The sequence below is a fragment of the Odocoileus virginianus genome, chromosome 11 (genome assembly GCF_023699985.2).
Source record: "Odocoileus virginianus isolate 20LAN1187 ecotype Illinois chromosome 11, Ovbor_1.2, whole genome shotgun sequence".
Taxonomy (NCBI): domain Eukaryota; kingdom Metazoa; phylum Chordata; class Mammalia; order Artiodactyla; family Cervidae; genus Odocoileus; species Odocoileus virginianus.
In genome coordinates this window covers 15,240,592-15,261,266 of record NC_069684.1, presented here as the reverse complement: position 1 = coordinate 15,261,266, position 20,675 = coordinate 15,240,592, and the positions used below count along the sequence as shown (strand labels likewise).

Genomic DNA, 20,675 nt, shown 5'->3' with positions numbered 1-20,675 from the left:
TGTTAGATAGGTCATGGGCTGTCAAGGTCCCTACTGATAGGGACCATGTATCTGGAGTATTTCTGTTCGTTGTACTCAGCCAAACCCCCTGACCTGAATCACTCTTCTTGGAGGGGTAGGAGTATAGCAAGTGCAGTAACTCTTATGCAAGGAGGACTTATGCAAATACATCACTATGATGGTGATAGTAATCTTAAATCCGTACTTTATGACACATAGAGTAGTCACAGCTTCCTGTGTAAAAGCTGATGCACCAACAACTCAGGAATGGAGTTGCCCAACCAATGAAACCAGTTCCTCCACAGCAGAGAGAAAGCGATCAAATATAAGACTTGAAAACATTTGATTTGTTTCCGTAGATTTCATCAGAAGTGCCACCAAATAGGTTTCCCTTTCATTTCTTTTCATGCTATGTGATACCACTTACATGTGGAATCTAAAATGAACCTGTATGCAGAACAGAAACTTACTCAAGGACGTAGAGATCGGACTGTGGTTGCCAAGAGAGAGGAAGAGGGATCCAGTGGGACTTTGGGGCTGGTAGATGCAAACTATTGCATTTAGAATGGACAGACAGCAGGGTCCCACTGTACAGCACAGGGAGCTGTATCCAGTCTCCTGGGCTTAACCCTAAAGTGGAAGAGAATATTTTAAAAAATGTGTATATGTGTAAAACTGCATCACTTTGCCTTATAGCAGAAACTGGCACAGCATTGTAAACCAACTATACTTCCGTTAAAAAAATAGACTGTTTTCAAAGAAGGTTTAGGTTCACCACAGAATTAAGTGGGAAAGTGCAGAGATTTCCCGTGTATCTTTTGCATCCATACATGCCCCTACTGTCGACATTCTCCACCAGAATAGTATTCTTACTACAATCACTGACATATTGTGTGTGCTTAGTTGTTCAGTCTTGTCTGACTCTTTGCAACACCATCGACTATAGCCCGCCAGGATCCTCTGTCCATGGGGATTCTCCAGGCAAGATTACTGGGGTGGGTTGCCATGCCCTCTTGCAAGGGATCTTCCCAACCTAGGGATCGAACCCAGGTCTCCCACACTGCAGGTGGATTCTTTGCCATCTGAGACACCAGGGAAGCCCCACTGACACATTTATTATCACCCAAAGTCCATAGTTTACATTAGAATTCATTCTTGGTGTTGTACATTTTATGGATTTGGACAAATGTATAATGATACGTATCTATCATCATGGTATCATACAGAATAGTTTTGCTGCCTTAAAAAATCCTCTGTGGTCTGTCCATCATTCCCCCCCCCCCAATCCCTGTCAATCACTGATCTTTTTACTATCTCTATATGTGTGTATGTGTGTGTATGTGCTCAGTCATGTCCAGCTTTTTGTGACTCCATGGACTGTCCATGCGACCCCGGTCTCCTCTGTCCATGGAAATTTCCAGGCAAGAATACTGGAGCGAGTTGCCGTTTCCTTCTCCAGGGGCTCTTCTTGACCCAGGGCTCAAACCTGCATCTCTTATATATCCCGCATTGGCAGGCAAGTTCTTTACCACTAGTGCCACCTGTAGTTTTTGCCCTTTTCAGAATGTTGTATTGTTGGACTCATACAGTGTGTAGCCATTTCAGATTTGCTTCTTTCACTTAATAACACACAATTAAGGGTTCTTTATGTTTTTTCATAGCTTGATAGCTCATTTCTTTTTAGTGCTGAATAACATTCCACTATCTGATTGGACCTGTAGTTTAATTACTCCCTCCCTGATGCTGGGAAAGTGTGAAGGCAGGAAGAGAAGGGAGCAACAGAGAACGACATGATTGGATGGCATTGTCGACCCAATGGACCTGAATTTGAACAAACTCCGGGAGATAGTGAAGGACAGGGAAGCCTAGCGTGCTGCAGTCCATGGGGTCGCAGAGATTTGGGCATGGCTGAGTGACTGAACAACAGCAACACTTACTGAAGAACATCTTGGTTGCATCTAAGTTTTGGCAATTATGAGTAAAGGTGCTGTAAACATCCGTGTGCAGGTTTTTGTGTAGACATAAGTTTTCAGCTCCTTCGGGTAAATACCAGGGAGCAAGAATTTTGGATCATGGGAGAAAAGTATATTTATTTAGCTTTGTAAGAAACTATTAAACTGTTTCCTAGAGTTTCTACACCATTTTGTAGTCTCATGAGCAGTGAATGAGAATTCCTGTTCCTCCACATCCTTGAGAGCATTTGCTGTTGTCAGTGTTTTGGATTTTGGCCATTCTAATAGGTGTGTAATGGTATCTCATTGCAGTTTTAATTTGTAGTTCCCTAATGGCAAATGATAGTGAATATTTTTTCATATTTGGACTTGTCATCTGTGTATCTTCTTTGGTAAGATACAAGATTCTTTTGTATCTTCTTTGTCTTTTCAGGTCTTTTGCCCATTTTTAAAAATTCTGTTGTTTGTTTTCTTATTGTTGAATTTTAAGAGTTCTTTGTGTATTTTGAATAACAGTAATTTATCGGAGGGGGCTTTTGAAAATATTTTCTTTTAGGTCTGTGACTTGTCTTCTCATTGTCTTCATACTGTCTTTTGCAGAGCAGAGGTTTTTAATTTTAATGAAGTCTAGTTTATCAAATTTTTTCATGATTTGTGACTTTGGTCTTATATCTGAAAGATCATTATCATATCCCAGGTCATCTAGGTTTTCTCATATTTTTTTCCTAGAAGTTTAATAGTTTTATGTTTTACATTTAGGTCTGTGATCTATTTTGAATTAATTTTTTGAAATGTGTACAGTGTTCGTCTAGATCCATTGTTTTGCACATCAGTGTCTAGTTGTTCCATCACCCATCATTTTCTGAAAATACTACCTTTGCTCCACTGTGTTGCCTTAGCTCTTCTGTCAAAGATCAATTGACTGTATTTGTACAAGTCTATTTCTGAACTTTATTCAGTTGATCTGTTTGTCTATGTTTTCATTAATACCTCACTGTCTTGATTACTATAGCATTATAGCAAGTCTTGAAGTCAGATAGCATCAGCCCTCTGACTTTGTTCTTCTTCAATGTTGAGTTGGCTTTTCTGTAGTTCTTTTGCATCTCCATATAAACTTTAGAATCAGTTTGTCAAAATCCACAAAATAACTTGCTGGGAGTTTGATTGTGATTGCACTGAACCTACAGATTGAGTTCGGAAGAACCGTCTTGACAGTATTGAGTCTTCCTATGAACATGGAATCTCTCTCCCATTATGTAGTAGTTCTTTGATATCTTTCATCAGAGTTTCATAGTTTTCCTTATATAGACCTTGTATATATATTTTGATTTTATACCTAAATATTTTAATTTTGCAGGAGTATTGATGTAAAAGGAGTATGTTTTTAATTTCAAATTTCACTTGCTTATTACTGGCATATAGGAAAGTGATTGACTTTTAAAAAGATTTATCTATTTATTTTATTTATGACTGTGCTGGATCTTTGTTTCTAGTTGCAGCAAGCAGGGGCTTCTCTTCATTGTGGTGCGTGGGCTTCTCATTGCAGTGGCTTCTCTTGTTGTGGAGCGCAGGCTCTAGGCACACGGGCTGAGCCACAGCCTGGCACTGTGTTGTTAATAATGTATTAATTCATTTTAAATCTAAGGAAACCCCTGACTTGTAAACAGCTTCTCTGGTTGTCAGGGTGTTGCCTGCTCCTTGCCCCCAGTCCTAACCTGTTTCTTTGGTCAAACTTCCAACCTTCCTTGTAGCCGTGATGGCTGTAGTGTGCTTATAAGACAGATCTGCAGCTGATGGTTTAGAACTGTTACCAACCACAGGTGGAAGGAGGAGGCACTGAGGAGCCACCAGGCTCTCTGGGGGCAGCAAGTGGGCCAGAGAAGAGAAATGGGTGGCCAGGCCTTGGAATGGAAAAACCCCAAGAAACCTGACGGCAAGGGCGCGAAGGCCATCAGACTTGAGAAAAGACTTGATGTGTGAATGAGAATCAAGTTCTAGCAAGAGACACCTTTTTGTTTTCTTCCCCTGGCAGAATAGGGATAATAAAGTCCTTGACTTTTTTTTCTTGGTCTCCCATTCAGACAATTGTGGGTCAGGGCTGGGGGTGAAGATATTGTCAAGGAGAATTTTTGCAGTATTTCATAACTGTCAAGTGGAACAGAAATACTAAGTTCTTTGCGCTGTTAATGTTGCCTTAACTCTCAGGGACTAACATGAAGATACTGTGGTGAATCGAAGGGCAAGGAAGGTGGAGGGCCCTTCACGGAGGACTGAGGATCTTTCTGGGTCTTCTGGCTTTTTCTAATCATGGGAAAACTTTGCCTCAAGAACCGGACCTCGTGTGTGAATGCACGCTGCCTGGTTCTCTGTCCAGCGTCGCTGGCCTCTTCCAAGAACGAGGAGTTTTTACCTCGTTGTCTCTGACCTTTGTCTTCTCCTTGAATAAGTGGCTTCATGATGGTAACAAGACTGTTCCACGGTAGGCTTGGTGGCCGTGACCCAGTACTCGGGCCACACTTGAGTGGAGAGGTGCCCACCGTGGAGGATATTATTCAGGGTGATTAGAAACATCCCCCCCAGCAGCTGCTCTGCGGTGCAGAGGCCACCGCCCTCACTGAGGCCTCGCTTGGTGTTCCCGACATCTGCAGGCTATTTCTCCGTGTCATTATCCTGAGTCAAGGTCAGCTTCTGAACATTTTCCTCATACCTGACCTGTGTTCTTGTGGGTCAGTTAAAGAAAAAATGCCTCAGATGTTCCCAGGCTGGGCTTGATGAGAAAAGCAAAGGCCCCCAGAGGTTCCTGAATCAGTGGCTTCCTGTGCGGTCTACCCTGCCCTGACTTCCTCCTCTCTCTTCTCTCGTCATCCCCAGTAAGTGGCTTCTGCCCTCTCCTCCTCTCCCTCCCACTCTTTGATTCGTGATAGTCGAGGGCATGATTTAATTCACTTAGCCAGTGTTTAGTGAGTGTCCCCCAAGCGCAGGCACTCCTCCAGGCTCAGGGCAGGTACCAGCAAGTGTGATAAAAGGTGAAATCAAATCCCTGACCGTGGCCGGCTTGGCCCTCGGGTTCTGCCCCCACCGCCTCCACGCTCACCTCCTTCTCTGTTTCTGCTTCATCTCTTCTGCTTCTGTCTCACTGGCCTTCTTGAGCACATAGTTTCTCAAGCACATAGTCCTGTCACTGCCCCCAGGGCATTTGCATAGACTCTCTCCTCCTCTTAGAAGGCTCCATTCCTGGAGATCTCTGTAGCCTGCTCCCTGACCCTTGATAGATTTTAGTTCATTGTCATGTTCACGTGGGGCCTGCCCTGGACACTCGTAGGAAGCTGCCACCTCAGGCTCTCCAGTCATGTCTGAGCACCTTTAGCTTCTTTTTTTTTCTCCACTGCACTTTTCACCATCTCTCTATTATATATTCACTATTCACTAGTTTATTGTTTATCTCCCCCCCGCCCCATGAAAACAGGGGTTAGGGTTAATTCACTGCTGTATCCTCAATGCCCAGAATAGTACCCAAACATAAGGCTTAACAAATAATGAGGACTAAATGAGTGGAAAAAAAAAAGAATGATTAAGTGAAAAACCCAAGGTTTCCAACCCTAAAGAATTTATCATTTGGTGAAGGGATACATAAAATAAACAAACAAAATAACTGTGGTTTGTATGATAGGGTGGTGGCTCAGAGGCTGGGCTCTAGAGCCTGACTGTCAAGGTTCAAATCCTTGTTTTACTGATTAGCTGTGTCTTCGAGGGCAAATGGCTTAAGCTCTCTGAGCCTTATTTTCTCATTCATTAAATAGGAAGAAGAATAATTCTATAATATAGGATTATGTGCTTAGTCACTCAGTCGTGTCTGACTCTTTGCAACTCCATGGACTGTAGCCCACCAGGCTCCTCTGTCCATGGAGATTCTCCAAGCCAGAATACTGGAGTGGGTTGCCATGCCCTCCTCCAGGGGATCTTCCCAACCCAGAGATTGAACCCAGGTCTCCTGCATTGCAGGTGGATTCTTTACTATCTGAGCCACCAGGGAAGCCCCATATAGGATAATCATGAGATAATCCATCAATCCAAATGAAACAATCCATGTAATGTGCTTAGCACAGTGCCTGGCCTGTAGTGAGCTCTCAGTAATTTTTAACTGCTGTTATCAAGGGATCACTTGCCATAATCAAGTGGAGCCTGAAATGTTCTTTAGGATTATCCCCATCCTGGTCTGATGTTGCTGAGACTCTTCTGTTAGGGAGTAGAGTTTAGAAAGCTGCCCCCCGTCCCACCCCACCAGAAGGGCTGTCCCGGGGTTAATGTTATCTTAAGATTTCTCTGAACTACAGGTGTCCCTGGTCCTCCTTTCAAACACACATTAAACATTTTTTTCTGCCCAGATAGGCTCCAAACAATACATCCATTCCCCTTGGAAATAACTGTTTCCTGTTTAAATATTAGCAACCAGTTAAGCATGAGTTTTTTCTCTTTTTCTAGTCATTTCTAGGTAACAGTAAATAATTTATACTTTAGAAGACATTCACAATTCTTTCTTTTGCCTTGTGACTATAGAGTAAACTGTGTCAGAAGTTATTCTGATAATTTGTATTTTAATTTAAGTTTTTTGAATTACCATTTAAAGAAAGGCAGTTTCTCAATGGTAAGCCTTCTTAAGAGGTTGGAGCTTTGATCTTAAATCCTAGGGAGGTTTTGCAGAAATTGGAGGTGACATTGTTGACAGGTTTGTCTGTAGCAACTCATTAATTAAACACACACACACACACACACACACACACACACACACACACACCCTTTATTTACTCCCCTGGAGTAAATGAATTGAACTTGACTTTGGTTTTTGATGGGAAGCTATGAGAGGGTCCAGGAAACATCAAAGAAACACTCTTAATCTCATAAAACTAACTCTTAACTCTCAAATGACCTAGCTTGAACATTAAAGAGAACTTATTTCCAATTCTGGTCTAGTTTCTATTCTGTAAGATTTAATTCTTCTTAATGATGAGAAAAGTGCAGGGGCAAATAATTATCCTCTCCCTAGTCTGTTAAATTCCAGAGGGTTGTTGGCTTTTTAATTTTATCTTGCTTCTAAAGGTCTCCTCTGTAAAACTATATACATACATTATTTTATATTATTTTGCATTTTATACTGCCTATGCCATCAAGATCTTTAAGATCTTATTTATTACTTTTGCATTTTAATTTCAGATTTTCTGTAATGATACCAGCTATCCTAAAGCTTTTTTATCCTCCTAGATTGTTAGAAATGAAGGCACGGACAGGTTAAGACATGTGTATAAGTAAAAAGTCACATGATGCTTTTATAGAGACAATTTTGAACCTAGTTGTTAGGAAGTTCATCTTCATGTCTGCTTAGAGAACCCCGCTAGAAATAGTCATCAACATTCCTATTGGTGCTAGGCACTGTTTTAAGCTCTAAAGAGACAGAAGTCCTGCTCTTATGGGGTTTATGTTCTCATGGACAGTTAACATAACAACTATATTAATTGTACAGTATGCTGGAAGGTATTCAAGGCTGTGGAAGAGAATAAAGCAGTGGTGTTAGTGTTTCTTTTACATAGGATGGTCAGGGAAGGCCTCACTGATAAAGTGATATTGGAGTTGAGGCCTGCAGGAGCCCAGGGAGTGCGGCATTAGAGTGGGCCTGGGAAGCAGTTGACAGCAAGTGCAGAGATTCTGAGGCAGGAGGATGCCTGATGTGGGGAGGAGCCAGTGAGGTCAGAGGGGACTGAGTGAGTGTAGGAAATGTGGTCAGAGATATCAAGTGGCAGGTCACTTAGGGCCTTGGGAGACAGGTAAGACATGGACCTTTTCTCAGGGTGGAGAAGAGTGGAAGCCGGAGGAGGGTTTTGAGCCGAGCAGTGGAATGAACAGCATCACTTGGCAGAAGCCAGGAGAGGAGTTAAGTGGTTGTTGCATTGATCTCAGCCAAAGATGGCGGCAGTGTGAGCCAGAATGGAAGTGATGAGAAGTGCTAGGATTCAGGATATGTTATAAAGGCAGAACTGAAAGGATTTCCTGTGGGTTGGGCAGAGGAGTTAGGCATGCTGCAGCCTTGGAGCCCAAGTACCTGGACCATGTGTGCCAACACACGCGAGGCTTGTTATTGATGGTTCTCATTGGTCTCTGAGTTTTTACCAACCAATCATGCTGGTCCTGATTATGAGCCTCTCGATTCTCTGCTGGTGGGGAGGAGTATCTATTCTGAGCAGATGGTACTAGGTTCACTAAAGAAAGAGAACTTTGCTCACTCACCATTGTCAGTTGCTTAGTCCATGACCCGTCTGACTGCACCTGTGGCATCATCTGGGAACAGAACTGTGATGGGTGTTCATGTTATCCCAACTACCCTTTCAGTTATGGGCCTACAAACTGTAGAGAAAGAGCAGCTGAATATGAGACGCTTAAGTAAAGACATGGGATAGGAAGGTTAGGGGATTTTTAGTATAAACATCATCTCTGGAAAGAATATCAGGAGCAAGAGAATGTGTATCTTTCCCTTGTAAAGGCTTTTCTGCCCTTTTGTTTCTATCTCTCAGAGCTTCTAGTTGGTGCAGTGTTTCCAGGATAACCAGAGAGAGAATTAACGAAGGCGCACAGAATGTGACGAAAACAAAATGCCACATTTAGTCACTGAGGGCTGGGGGGCAAGAGTTGATGGGTCAGTCTGGTCAAAGGGGTGGCGTGGCATGGTGGCCCCCCACTTCACTGCACTCACCTCATCTTTCCTACTTAAATAAACCACAGAGTCAGTTGTAAGGGAACATGAGGACAGGGTTCGCTATGATGGTGGCCAAAGAGAGAGCCAAGAAATCCCGCTCTGTTTATTTACTAGGAACCTCATTCCCCAGCCCTGCCTTGCTCACGGGGGGCCTGTATTAGTCTTAATCTGCCTGGTTCTTATCTCAGGGAAAGCAAAGGGTAACCCTGGGAGCCTCTAAATAGCAGGTGCAGAATGAAGAGGAACAGGGAGGGCGGAGGCCAGTGGAAAATATCTTTGGGAGGCCAAGAAGTCCATAAGGCTGATGAGCTCGAGAAAGGAGCAGGTGGAAGGGAGGCGGGGGGAGGCTAAAGCCTAAGGGCGTACACTGGAACCTCCTGGGATAGGGCGATGGGGAGACCAGATGGACTGGCATTCGGTCAAACCAGATGGCGGGCTTTTATGTTTTAAAGGACTTGTAAATCCTCAGAACGAGGAACCATAAGGGTCCTGGGGCCCTTAATCCCATTAGTGGAAGACAAAAATGTGCTCTTTAAAAATGTAAACCCTGCCAGTTATAGAATTTCTGTTACCAGAACTTTGGGACAGATCGCCAGCTTGTGAAACTCCAAGGAATCTCCGAATGCTCCACTGGCGGGAAGAGAAACTGCAGAAATAGTCTAGGTGTTCTAAGTGAATAACATAGGCTACTCCTTAAGACTTTGAAGTGAATTTACTAAATGTATACTCTGAGCCAAATGGAACATGATATTTCTGTATGAAATAGACTTGCATTACCTATGGAGTTGGAAGGACACCTAACAGTGTGACTAGGGAGCAATCCATTATTGAGCAGGTTTTGAGTTTGCAGTGAGAGAGATTTTAAAATTTAAGCACCGGTTGCTTTGCGCCCCTGTGTCGCCCTCCCTAAGTGGCTGGGGAAGCCTGGACCAGCCTCCAGGTACACACTGCTGCTCTCATTGTTGTTGAGACATGAGGATTCTGTTCTTCTGTCCTTGTCCCTATCTCAGCCTAACCTGAGGGTTCAGAACCATTCCCGTAATGCTGCTTCAATAGAACTTATCCTCAAGGAGACCAGACTCATACGCAGAGCATGGAGTGATCAGCTTGTGCCCACATGTGGTGCAGGCATGAAGGCTGAGCAAGCAAAGCCACGTGTTCCTTCAGTGGATACAGAGAGGGGCAGGGGTGGGGGGTTGATGCTCCAGAACTCAGGAGGAATCTCCCATCTGTGCCTCATGTAATGACTGATTCTCCTGCTGAGAGGAAAAGCCCAAGTTCATCTAAAATATTCAAAGAAACGTTGAGTAGTAAGAGAAAGTTTTAAGTGGTGTGATTCATCGTTAAATTGCTTTTCTGTTGGAGTAAATATATGTGTGTGTGTATATGCATACAGATAGAAATTCTGCATATATATGTATATATATATATATATATGGAAAAAATATATATATACATATATACAAATATATATGTGTATATATATACATATATACACATTAAATAAATATAAAAAATACAGTATCATTTTTGGATGCTATTTCACAAATGTTACTTTCTTTAAGTACTCCTGAAAAGTATAACTCTTATCTTGTAGTTGAGATAGAATACAACTTTCTGGCACCACTGTGTTTTCTGTTTACATATTTGTGTGTTTGTTTTTATCTATAAAGGTATGGGAACCTGACAAGCCCAAACTGTGAAGAAGATGGAGGCCAAAGTTCATCAGAGTCCAAGACGGTGATCAGGAAGTGAGTGTGCCTCTCCTCTGCATTACAAGCTCTCTGTCAGGACTTATTATCTTAAAAGACTATAATTTAGTAGAGTTTTAAAGTCCCTTTGGAATGTTGTCATGGTTTTTTTCCATAATGCATAAAGTCATAGAATTATTTTTTGACCATCTAAAATGATATTCATTTATTCATCCAGTAAAAAGGTATTGATCACCCACTGTTTGCCAGGCCCTGTGCTAAGGGATGCAGCTATAACAAAATAAGTAAGTCCCAGTTCTTACGAAGGTTATGTTTTAGTAGAGAGAGAGAGACAGAGAATCCACACAAAAATGAATGAAGTAGTGCAAGAGGGCTAGATTCCAGTGGAGTTTGAGTCACACAAGGTGTCAGGAAAGGGCTTTCTTGTCTGATCCAGACACATTGGAGCAGAATCCTGAATATAGTGCAGGTGAGGCCTTGTGAATGTCCAGAAAGGGAGACTATGGAAGGGGCCCTGTGGCAGGAACAGTGTTCAAGAAAAAGTAGAGAGGTGGATGAGACTGCAGCCGCTTGAAGGAAGTGGCAAGTGCTGGGGCAGGAGATCTGGAGGGTAGTGGGGCCCCTCGTCACATGTAGACTCAAGGGTCTGGGGAAGCATGTTGAATTTCATTCTAAGGAATATAAGAAAGACTTATAAGGCTTTAGGAGAATAGTGGTATGGCCTGCCTTATTTAAAAGACCTCCTCTGACTCTGTGTGGAAAATAGACGATGACACTGGAGACGGGGCAAGAGTGGCAGCGAGGAGCCCGGTTAGGACCCTCTCACGGGTTCAGGCAGGGGGTGATGGCAGCGCAGACTCGAGTAGTAACAGCAGTCGTCCTTGTCCTGGGAGTAACAACAGGTGGGAGTAACCGCCCCTGCAGAGCTCTCGAAGGTGTTGCTGAAGGGATCACAGATGCAGTGGATGCGGCAGGTGAGACGGAGGAGGCACGGACGCCTCCATGGGTTGTGTGTGAGCGCCTGATAGACCAGAGCCCCGACTTCGTGAGACGAGAAAGTCTGGTGGGAGGAGCTGGCTTAGAGGGGAGCTTGTGTCAACAATTTCTTCTTAGGTGTATTGATTTCGAGGTAATTGGGTGAGTCTAGTTCCCCGGGAGAAGTCTGGACTGGTAGACATTTGGGCATCCTTAGTTTATACATGGCGTTTAAAGCTATGGGGCCAGATATGACCTCGTGGAGTTGAAGGGTAGATAGAGAGGGGAAAAGTCCAAAGACTGAGGCTTGGTTCCCTCCAGTTAGGAAAGTGGAGGGTCCAGCAGAAGAGACTGGAAAGGAACAGGCATGGGCACAGAGAAGAAAGAAGCTGTGTTCCAGAAGGTTAGTACAAAAGGGGTTTCAGAGGGAGAGTGACCAACTGTGTCTAATGCTGCCCAGACGTCGAGTGAGAGGGGTCTGGGAATGACTCCTGCTTCTGCCCCACTTCGGTCTTTGGCACCCTTGACAAGCGCCGTTTTGGTGAATGGAGGTGTGGGTCAAGACAGGATCGAAGGGGAGGAAGTGGGGAAGGCAAGTCTACTAATTCCCCTTGGGAGTTTCGTTGTAAAGGGGAATAGAGAAATGGGGTGGAGGAAGAGGCAAGGCATGGTCTTTTTGTTGTGTTTGTTTACAAAGAGGGTTTATCCTGATGAAAATGATCCGGCAGCCACTGAAGAAAAATCCATGATGCAGGGGTACAGGCTGCTGAAGGAATGAGGTTCTTGAGTTGCTACTGTTGTGCTTAGTCGGTCAGTTGTGTCCGACTCTTTGCGACCCCATGGACTGTAGCCCACCAGGCTCCTCTGTCCCTGGGGATTTTCCAGGCAAGAATACTGGAATGGGTTGCCATGCCCTCCTCCAGGGGATCTTCCCAACCCAGGGATCGAACCCAGATCTCCTGCATTGCAGGCAGATTCTTCACCAGCTGAGCCACCAGGGTTCTTGAGTAGGTGGCTATATGCCAGGGTGCTGAAATCACTCATGGTTTCATTTTACGATCAAAAGACTGGGGAGGTAATCCGATGGAATTTTAAATTCTTCAGAGGGTTGGATGACGGACTCCTTTCTCTAGGAGCCAGGGATGGAAAGATGAGGAAACTGGGTACTCTTTTAACTCTTGAGTTAGGTTTCAGATAGTTTCTTAATTTTATTGGTTGGGCCATACATAACCTTCCAGAAAACCAAACACACCAGTGTAGGTGTTTGAGTGCCGGGTGCAGGGTGTGGTGAGCAGAACTATTACCTTATTCCTAGAAGGCTTGGGGATGCTTCCTGAAAGAGGTGATTTTTTTTTTAATATTTATTTTTGGCCGTGCTGGGTCTCTGTTGCTGCACACAGGTGTTCTCTGGTTGCAGTGAGTGGAGGCTCCTCTTTAGTTGAGGCAATGGACTTCTTACTGTGGTGGCTTCTTTTGTTAGGACCACAGGCTCTAGAGTGTGGGCCCAGCATTTGTGGCACATGGGCTTAGTTGCCCCACAGCAGGTGAGATCTTCCCGGACCTGGGATCAATCCCTTGCCTTGCAAGGTGGATTCTTGACCACTGGTCCACCAAAGAAGCCTGAAGAAATGACATCTGAAGCTGGCTTTGAAGGAGGGCGAAGATTTGGATGGTGAGCCATTTAGGAAGAGGGGGCAGTGGGACCAAATCAGGGCAATGTTATATGCATGACATTTGGAGGAGCACCACGGAATCGGGGTGGCTGCTTCACTGTGTACATGTTGAGTGAGGGTAGTTGAGCTGAAGCTCTCATGAAAGGGTTGAACTTCTCACGAGTTTGGACTTTCCCTGGTTAAATGGGCAGTCAGCCCTGAAGTTTTCGCAGGAGGGAAGCAGCATAATCAGATAGGTAAATTGAGGGGATGGATTAGGCTGGATTAGGCTTATGATTTTCTTTTTTTTTCCTCTTGTATTTTTTTTTTTTTAGTTTATTTTTTATTGGAGGATAATTGCTTTACAGAATTTTGTTGTTTTCTGTCAAACCTCAACATGAATCAGCCATAGGTATACATATGTCCCCTCTCAGAAGTACGGAATGCTTTGCAGATTTGCTTGTCGTCCTTGCTCAGGGGCCGTGCTAATCTCTGCATCATTCCAATTTTAGTGTGTGTGCTGCCGAAGTGAGCACTCCTCTTGTATTTCTTTATTACGTTGTCGTTGTGCCCAGTCTAAAAGCCGCTGCCCAGCCCTAAATCCTTCGTGACCACGTGCTCTCCACTTCTCATCCACACATATTTCCCTGTTCACTGATATGCATGGCAGACTCTGATTAGACTCAATGGTTAGTCCCACATGAGACCTAACAGCCTTCTTACTCAAAGTGTGGTCCATGGACCAGCCATCTCAGCATCACCCGAGAACTTCTTAGGAATGTGGAATCTCAGGCCTCGCCTCAGATCTAGATTAAAATCTATTCTAACAAGGTCCTCAAGTGATTTCTATGCCTTTTATTAAAGTTTGAGGATCACAGGATTAGAGGGGTTTTGTTACTGTTAATTTTGTTTGACCATGAAAACCTATGGAAATAACAATTTTTAAAAAAGGAAGGTTTTTATAATGAGTGCTTTAAAACATACATGAAAGAAGAGATACTGTACAGATTGAGTGGCTAGCTTATCAAATGTAACCTTGACCTGTGACCAGATTCAGAAATAAGCATGTTGTCATCTATGTAGTTTGGAATCTCATCATATCTAGAGCTACCATTTAACTAGCCACCTGAACACTCTGAGGGGAGTAACAATATGAAAAATATCCAGAGCTTTTCTGTTTCCCAGGGGGTGTTTTGAGATGAAATAGGTTTCTGGGAAGTAGCAGTTAAAGAAAATTGATTTGTACCCTGGATGTGAAGAGTCGTGCTCAGGCTTTTAAAGACCTATTATAAACCTTCATTTGGATTCATTGTACACCAGGAACAGTAACCGTGGGTGAGACTCCAGGATAAGCTGTTTTAAAGGGCTTTACAGTTTTAGGCATATGAGGCCTTAACAAAGAGCCTTCACAGAGAGCTCCCCTGAGGGGTCCATCATCCGGGGACAATGGTCTTTTCCTAAAGCCTCACAGTGAATTGGTAGAAAGTTCTTGACCCTCTTCCTCAGACTGAGTTGCCTTTAAAAAAAAATTATGCCTGATGAAAATATGCCACTTTTTCATATAATGGGTCGCTCTGTCCTACAAATACCAGAATGTGAAAATCCCTTCTCTCTGCTGACCTCTTTCTTCTTTCCATTTCCCTTTCTTCTGTCTGTCTTATTGCTTCCCCTCCCCCATCGCCCCCCACCCCGTCCACCACTTCTCCTTTCATTATTTTTCATCTCACTTCAGCATTATCTTTTTGTTCTATTTTTCACATGCTACCTGTCTGATCATTTCTATAACTCAGTAAGCTCCCTGCTTTGTCTTTCTGAGATGAATTCAGAGAAGTAGCTTCTCCATTCCACTTGTAACACATGGGAAGTTGGTTGATTATCCCAGAGCTGTGGCAGTTGACGTGGAGCAGGGACTGAAGACACCCCAGTGGCTGATTGATGTGTGGGAGATCCAGCTACATGGCAGTTCTCAGTGAGGGAGTTTTGCCCCCAGAGGACATTTGGCAACATCTGGAAAATTTTGGGTTGTCTCAACTTGGTGGGGAGATGCTCTGGCCTCTAGTGGGCAGAGGCCAGGACTGCTTCCAGACACGCTGCCATGCGCAAGACAGCCCTCTTTCCCCTCTACAGCAAAGAATTACCCGGCCCTGAACATCAGTGGTGCCTGGGTGAGAAACCCTGCTGCACGGCGACGAGGCTGTATCCTCAAGTGAAAACGGTCTTTATTTATGGATATCTAAACATATGTGAAAATAATGCCACACTTGTCTGGAAATTTACTTATTCATGTCCCTTCTTTTTTTTTTTAAGTATGCAATAATAAATCTTTGCTATTTTTAATGTATTTTTTATTTTTATTTTGGTCACATGGCATGTGGGATCTTAGTTCCCTGATGAGGGATCGAACCTGTGCCGCTTGGGTTGGAAGTATGCAGTGTTAACCACTGGACCGCCAGGGAAGTCCCTCATGTCTCTTCTTATGATCGGTGAATCCAGTGCTGAGGAGGTTGTGGAGCCAGCTTTACGGAAAATGACAGGCCCCGGGGAACGAGACTGGAGGACTCAGATTCAGGTCCTCATCCGTCACTGTCACCTGCCACCCATCTGACCTATCACTTCACCTCTCTCAGTTTCAGTCTCTTTACCTGAGAAATGAGTGCTCTGAGATTCTTTCAAGTTTGATGATGCCTAGAACCCCCACCTCCACCCCCCAGGCTCCTCTGTCCATGGGATTTTCCAGGCAAGAGTACTGGAGTGGGTTGCCATTTCCTCCTCCAGGATCTTCCCAACCCAGGGATTGAACCCGGGTCTCCTGCATTGCAGGCTGATTCTTTACCACCTGAGCCACCAGGGAAGCCCAGGATAATTTATCTAGTTTTCTTCTCATCTTCTTAAAAATGAAAGTGAGCACCAGTCCAAGTTCGATGCATGAAACAGGGCACTCAAAGCCGGGGCACTGGGACGACCCTGAGGGATGGGATGGGGAGGGAGGTGGGAGCGGGGTTCAGGATGGGGACACATGTACACCCATGGCTGATTCATGTCAATGTATGGCAAAAACCACCACAATATTGTAAAGTAATTAGCCTCCAATTAAAATAATTAAATTAATTTTAAAAAATGAGCATCAGAAACAGAGATATGATCCAAATATTATATTGATTGATTGAGAGGTGCCCTTGACTGCTTGTTTCTGTTGGAAAGACTATGTAACTTGTTTTGATAAAAATAGGAAAGAAAAAATAGACAGCTTCTTTGGTTTGCTTGTTATTAATCATGACATCAGAACCGCTCTCTATGATCATGATAAAGAGATGGGCTAAAGCATTGTGTTGTGGGGTCAGACAAGGAGCAGCAAAATGCCCATTGTTTTCCTTTGCTGTGAATCTGTGTTCTTGTGATTTCAGGTGGGAAACAGACGGCAGGAATTCAGTGACACTCAAAGAAGTAAACATCCTGTTTTAGGACAGATGTCTTTAGTTTTGCAGTCCAAGGGTGAGGGGGGTGGTGGTGGGGAATCACTACTGGGCTTAAATATGAGAAGGAAAATACTCAACTATTGTTTGGTTTTTCAGTTTTTAATGTAAAGCATAGAGCAAGGCTTACATTTGATACAGGTTCCCAAATCCCAAGATAACAGTCTTTACTGTACTTCTGAATATGGATGGATCTAATCAACCTTTCAAAGGATGAAAGAACTTAAAAGAAGGCAAAATGTGGAAATACAGATGAAACAGTCACGATGAAAGATTGGTGTCTGGTGTCTTGGACCACAAATGGCTAGTGTTCTTCATGAATTTCAAAAAGTATCTGAATGTGCTGTGACTTCTAATCCTGAGTATGCCCGGTTTAGGCTTTGTGCAATATCAGAACCTTCTATGTTATCTGGCTAAATTGAGAATTCCTTCAGTTGCAAGGAATTCAACTTCCAAGGCTTTTAGATGCTAGAATCTTTGCACACAGGGATTTCTGATGTTAGTACTAGAATGATATAAATAAGAAGTCATACTATGTTTATTTCTATAATCCCTAAACTTGCCACTGTTTGGGAATAGGGAAACTCACTTCCTATGACAGAAGAAAACACGTTTGCCTGTATTCATTCTCCTTCCTGCTGACATTTTTCATGATGAAATGCTATCTCTTTAGAATAATATATAAAATCTGAACCAGATGGAAAAAGGAAGCTTTCCTTAGTTCAGATTTATGATAGTCATTGAATTCAGAAGTGAGATTATGAAGAAGTAATATTAACCATATAGAGCCTTGACACCATGAATCCTCATTCTCTGAAATATATTTGATATTAGAATATCATACATAGGCATGCTTAACTTTATTTAAAGAGGTTTAAAACTCTCTCTTCAGGAATCTTTTTTATTCCTTTTTAAAATGACTTCTATAATTAATGTTGAAATAGTTTTTGTTTTGTTTTCTTTAATTGACTCTCATCATTTCCCTCCTGGAATGCCATGTTTTATTTCCTAAAACTCTGTACCTTAGCAATGGTTTAAATGGTTGAAATCATTCTACTTTTGTATCCACACATTCAGATATGATTGTCATTCATGTAATCTTTTCCCAGAAGTTGTAAATAGTCACATCAGATTTTAGTTACTGGTAAAGATTTTAGTTACCATATAAATAGTAGCAATCTAAGATATTGGAAATGAAAGAAAAGAGAGATGAGTTCAAGGAATTTAGCTGTGATTCTTTTAATATCTGGGAAACTTTATAGTGAAAAGTATTACAAGATCTTCTCATTGAGTTTGCAATCAATATTCATTCCATCAAACTCAACTAACCCAACAGACCAGTTGAAATTAATCTGAGTAATTGTAACAAAAATGGGGCAAAGGAAAAGGGGTAAAAAACAGAGCAAAAATAAGATTTAAAACTCTAATCTTGGAAGAATTAAAGACTATAATGTGAAATTAATATTTTTTAAAAGTAAAACCAAAGAAGAAATGGAGGTGCAGTACATCAGATAAAAGAGCCCAGTGTTATCTTTAAAACATCCACCCTGGACAAAGAAAATTAGAAATGATAGTTTTAGAAGTCACTGAAATCCTGAATCAAAACTGTGTGTTTAAGGGAAGAGTATAGGCTCCCAAGCAGAAGTTAATACTTTTCTGACAGTGGAGGAATGAAACAACATTGATCATCATTGATTCAGAAAGAAGAAAAATTGGCTGCCTGAGAAAACTCCTAAGGTTCTCTACATGTCAGAGAAAGGCAAACAAAAGTCACAACCAGACTCTGTCACTCCGTCACCCTGCAGGCTCAGAGGTGGTGGAAACGATGACACCACCGTCACCGCCTGGCCACTGCCGCTGGCTACAGTTGGAGGTGTGCTTGCTTTAGTGCAAAGCTATCCACATTTTGTATTTTCTTTTACTATTACAAACATGCTGTGAGATATTGTCCTGATTTTATAGGTGTGTAAACTGAGGTTTCAGAACAGTGAGGCACTTTGATTAAGATCAAGCAGCTAGTTAATGACACGTCTGTTATTTGATCTCAGATCCAACTGACTCCAGGACCTGGGTTTTTCACCATTTTGCTGTTGGGGCTGCTGTTTCTAAAAGAGTGTTGGAGTCTCTGGTGTGCGTGAATCCTGATCGGTCGTCCCTCCTCACACATTGCAGTTGTCTCTGTCACAGTAAAAGGGCTGTAGACACTAGGTACAGCATCACCTTTGCGACAAATGCTTTAGCTTGTTAGCATTCTGAGATTGTACAATTTGGGATTATTTCCTCATTTGGCTTGGCTTTATTATTCAGTGAACACCCTGAGCAAGGGCCCCAAACAGCTGTTAGAAATGTGGAAGTTAGGCTTGTTTCCTGGGGAAGGAGATGGTTTGCAGGATGTGAGGAAAGAAGGACTCCATCTGAGTGCCTGTTTCCTGTTCTTGGTGCATCCTAGCATCTGTCATCCCCAGCGGAAACTCCATTCTAATGGTGAAAAGTGTAGAAGGCCTCAGCAAGTTTTTTCATTAGAGGTCTATTTATAGCATAAAAATTCCGGTCTCAGACTATGAGAAATCAGAGAATAATGAGTTACTGAGGTCCCTAAAAAATAATTTTTGGTGATCGGCTGAATCTCTTTCTAATAATAATGGCCAGAATTCATTGGCTGCTTCGTAGGAGTAGTTCCTGTGTTAAGTACTCTGTATCCTTTCAATATCCTCCTAGTAGCTCCATGTGTTGTTCCTGTTTTACAGATGAGGAGTCTGAGACACAGAGAGACTAAGGAGCATTTCCAAGGTCATACAATGAATAAGTGAGAGAGGGATTTAACCCAGGCCTTAACCTCCGTCCTGTGTGGCCCCTACTTCTTTCCCTGTGATGCGAGTGAGACTATTTCTCTTAAGTACTTAGGTTGGACCCTCTTGTTCATCTCCGCTCCCCCCACTCCCCTTTGGACATTTTAAATGTTTTAAACAGTTTTAGATTTATATGAAATCGAGCCAGTAATACAGAGTTCCCCATATACCTTCCTCACAGTTCCCCTTGTTATTAACTTCTTACACGAGTATGAACATTTGTTATAACCATTGAACCAACACATTGTTCATGAAAGTTCATAGTCTAGTCACAGTTCCTTGTTTTTCTTTTTACCTAATGGCCCCATTCTATTCCAAGACCATCCAGAACACCACATTACCTGCAGTTGAAATATCTCCCTAGGTTCCTATTGACTGTGACAGTTTTTGACTTTTCTTGTTTTTGATGACCTTGATAGGTGAGGAGTACTGGTCAGGTATACTTTAGGATATCCCTTTAATTGTGCTTCCCAGGTGATGCCAGTGGTAAACAATCTGCCTGCCAATGCAAGAGACACACGAGATTCAGGTTCAATCCCTGGGTTGTGAAGATCCCCTGGAGAAGGGAATGGCACCCACTCCAGCATTCATGCTTGGGAAATCCCACAGGTGGAGGAACCTGGTGGGTTACAGCCCGTGGGGTCACAAAGAGTCGAACGCAACGGAGTACACACACACATAGCACCTCTTTGTTAGAATTTTTCTTGTAGTTAGATTGACATTTTCCCTCCTAGTTAGACTGAAGTTATGAGGTTTTGAGATAAATGTCACAAGAGATAAAATACCATTCTCATTACATACTATCAGAGTGATTTATAATGGTTGATGTTGTTCTTGCTCATCTGGATGAAGTAGTTATTTTTCAGGTATCTCACAGCAAATGTCTCTTTCTTCCCCCTTGCTTTCCATTCTGTATTGGTTGGAAAGAAGTCATTATGCACAACCCTTTTGTTTTGCTCCCCTCTTTTAGGGTGGAGTATTTACCCACCTTATTTGGATGGGAATTTGTTCCCGTAAAATGGGAGCAACACATGGAGCTACTAGGAGGATATTGAAAGGATACAGAGTACTTAACACAGGAACTCTTCCTATGAAGCAGCCAGTGAATTCTGGCCATCATTATTAGAAAGAGATACAGCCAATCACCAAATTCTTCTGCATGCGAGATTTGTCTTCTCCATTTATTAATTTGAACTTCCCTGGTAGCTCAGCTGGTAAAGAATCCACTTGCAATGCAAGAAACCCCAGTTTGATTCCTGGCTCATGAAAATCTGCTGCAGAAGGGATAGGCTACCTACTCCAATATTTTTGGGCTTT

The 20,675-nt window shown here is 42.8% G+C and overlaps 1 protein-coding gene and 1 non-coding gene across 4 annotated transcripts in view; one reads left to right on the top strand and one right to left on the bottom strand.

Moving 5' to 3' along the window:
• Window positions 1-20,675, top strand: part of RGL1 (ral guanine nucleotide dissociation stimulator like 1) — a 272,222-nt gene that overhangs the window by 192,290 nt on the left and 59,257 nt on the right. For all 3 annotated transcript variants that reach the window (XM_070473951.1, XM_070473949.1, XM_070473950.1), the window contains one exon: window positions 10,371-10,448. In XM_070473951.1, coding sequence (XP_070330052.1) covers window positions 10,371-10,448 — 78 coding nt within the window. The remainder of the gene's footprint in view (window positions 1-10,370; window positions 10,449-20,675) is intronic.
• On the bottom strand, window positions 13,469-13,572 carry LOC139037568 (U6 spliceosomal RNA). Its single transcript, XR_011490454.1, has one exon. It is a non-coding gene; the product is annotated as a U6 spliceosomal RNA (small nuclear RNA).